At 35.5% G+C, this 2,677-nt stretch overlaps 1 protein-coding gene across 6 annotated transcripts in view; it reads right to left on the reverse strand.

The window, feature by feature from the left end:
- col17a1b (collagen, type XVII, alpha 1b) overlaps nucleotides 1-2,677 on the reverse strand; it is a 21,552-nt gene that overhangs the window by 11,279 nt on the left and 7,596 nt on the right. For 5 of the 6 annotated variants that reach the window (XM_016556760.1, XM_016556759.1, XM_016556757.1 and 2 more), the window contains exons 13-21: nucleotides 2,198-2,272; nucleotides 1,942-2,094; nucleotides 1,696-1,785; nucleotides 1,501-1,545; nucleotides 1,240-1,398; nucleotides 560-799; nucleotides 372-422; nucleotides 208-234; nucleotides 70-96 (exon numbers count right to left, since the gene is read on the reverse strand). In XM_016556760.1, the coding sequence (XP_016412246.1) occupies nucleotides 70-96; nucleotides 208-234; nucleotides 372-422; nucleotides 560-799; nucleotides 1,240-1,398; nucleotides 1,501-1,545; nucleotides 1,696-1,785; nucleotides 1,942-2,094; nucleotides 2,198-2,272 (867 nt within the window). The remainder of the gene's footprint in view (nucleotides 1-69; nucleotides 97-207; nucleotides 235-371; nucleotides 423-559; nucleotides 800-1,239; nucleotides 1,399-1,500; nucleotides 1,546-1,695; nucleotides 1,786-1,941; nucleotides 2,095-2,197; nucleotides 2,273-2,677) is intronic. The other variant, XM_016556762.1, reaches the window with a different exon arrangement.

Consider the following 2,677-nt stretch of genomic DNA (forward strand, 5'->3'; position numbering starts at 1 on the left):
AAAAAAAAAAAAAGAAATCTTTTAAGACTTCATTCTGCACTCTACAAGAGGATCAAGCATTATTCTTACCTGGTAGGCCTGGAAAACCGTTATCACCTGAAAAACAGGTTTAAATTGTTTACGTTTTCATGTTTGAGACTGTAAGCATATCAATATAAACAGTTCATCTAATTCACATTTCACAGCCAGTTTTAAAATTGTACAAACCCTTCGTTCCTGGAGATCCAGTGTCACCTAAGAGTGGTGAAAAGAGCAAATGTGTGATTGATGTAGTGATGGAAAAGCAGGTTATTGACTATTAAATCTCCATAGAATGTAGGAATAAAGTTTTCTGTACTGGCAGTTCAGTAAAAACTGAATATCTGGTGTACCTTTAGGCCCTGGAAGTCCTCTTTCAGCTTTAACTGAAGAAGCAAGGAAGGCTAGATACACACCAAAAAATTATTAATATTATTATTTGTATTAAATGTATGCATATATGCGTGACATTTTATAAACAATGTACATGTTTAGGTGCGCGTGTTTGTGTATCTAAGCAGAACTGTGTTCAGTGATGTACCTTTCATGGCTTCTGACTGCAGCTCTGCTCTCAATATTTGCTGTACATTCCTCTGCAGTACAGAATTGTCTGTACTGTGTGCAGAATCCAGTGAATTAACATATGCCGCTTTACTTCCAGCTTCTTTATATATGCCAATGTCATCAATAGGAGAGGACAGACGACTCGAGTGGGCTGTCATGGAGGAGGATATTCCCTCAAGAGCGCTGACACGAGACTGTAGATTCTTCACCTCCTCAGCTTCAAGGAAAAGAGATTAGCAACAGATTAGAAGACAATATGCAATAGCGCATATATTTATGTGCTATTGTAAGTAACTTTTTTAAGTTAGGTAGAAAATCTAATCTTGAGTTGAACTGCACACAAACAGTAATCCTCTATTTATAAATACACATTGATACATAAGATACTAATTCCCTTCTCCCAAGTTAAAACCAAATCCATAGAGGTAAGAATGAATTTTTTGAAACTTTTCAGTTCTCTTTGAATACAATACTACATGTTATTAAAATGATTTGTTATTTAGTGAATCATAATTCGCCTCACATTTTGAAACCCTCTGTTGTACAGTTTTAAAATGAAGCTACAAGCTGTTTCAAATGTCTTAGTAGCAATAATTTTTCCCCAAGAGAAATAGTGAATAAATGTATCATGTCTTTCAATAAAATTACAAGACTTACATAAAGCAATGAGTCCAAACAGAAGGCCGAGGAGCAGCAGGAGACTGAGCAAAAACCCCAGCAGCCACTTCCACCAGGAACAGCAGTTTGGCCCACATCCACAAAGACCCCCTCCACACTTACAGTCATCGTCATCAACAACCTTAGCCTTGTGAATCTCTGACAGGACACACACAGCAGGAGACAGGTGAGCCACTGTTTTATACAGCATTACTGTATACTATATTATGTGCAATGTTTTTTTCAAATAAAAGAATTTACCTGCATATGTAGCCTTATCTTTTGTTGACACTAATGTAGACCCATCTTTGGAGAGGTAAAAAAAATGTTTTGTGATGTCAACAGATATTTCGATATATATATATATTTTGTAATATCCCTCAAGATGAAAACATGTAAATTAAAAAGCTTATATCAAACATAAATATCAAGATACATGAAAATTAATTCCCTTACAATATGCACCAGAGCTAGACTTCACAGGAGCACTTTCAGAATAGCTGGTCGTTATAGTTTCTTTCTTCATTGAAACATCTGAATATGACCCTTCAAAGCAAAGATTGTGTGTATTCAGTTAATCAGAATGTAGTGTTAGTGTAGGTCATAACATTAATCATGTTATATTTTAAATCACTTTCATTCAAACAGCACAATTAATCCCCTCAGCAACATCAAATACAACACTTAGTGTCCTGTGTTTACCTGCTGTCCCATTGGGGGTGCTGTTGGTAAACTGCTTGCCACTGTCTTTGGTCAGGATAAGTTCTTCGGTTTCTCTCTTCACTGGAATGTTCTCTTTCTCCAGTGTCAGGTATCTCTTTGACACATTCTCATTAAGGGTCCTTGTACCAGTTCCTAAATATGACACAAAGGCTTCATGTTTATAATGCCACACTGAATATACCTTAGAGAACGACAGTAGCCATAAATCTTTTTCCTGAGTGAGTATAACAAACACCTGAAGTGGAGACGCCTGTGCTAACAGCAAGTGTGCTGTTGGGACTTGAGGAATAATTCTTCTGCACTCCATATCCTAAAAATACCCACATAACAAATAAACAAAAATGTTTGAATATCAGGTATGTCTTTGCCACTTAAAAGGACAAAAAAAGCAACATTGTTTACCGCTTTAGAGAACTAAAGATCGTTCTTATTTTTACTTGACCTAACAACATTTTCATTGACCCAAACAGAACAAACAAAAGCATTAAATTGCGCAAAAGTGTCAGTAAATACTTTTACCTTGTTGCAATCTATCATAGTTTCCACAAAAATATTAAGCAGCACAGCTGTTTTCAACATTGATAATCAGAAGATATCAATCATCAGAAGAAATGTTTCTTGAGCAGCAAATTAGAATGATTTCTGAAGGATCATGTGACACTGAGCTTTGCTGTCATAGATTATATTACATTTAAAAATATAACAATATATAATA

The sequence above is a fragment of the Sinocyclocheilus rhinocerous genome, unplaced genomic scaffold (genome assembly GCF_001515625.1).
Source record: "Sinocyclocheilus rhinocerous isolate Xijiao unplaced genomic scaffold, SAMN03320098_v1.1 scaffold677, whole genome shotgun sequence".
NCBI lineage: Eukaryota > Metazoa > Chordata > Actinopteri > Cypriniformes > Cyprinidae > Sinocyclocheilus > Sinocyclocheilus rhinocerous.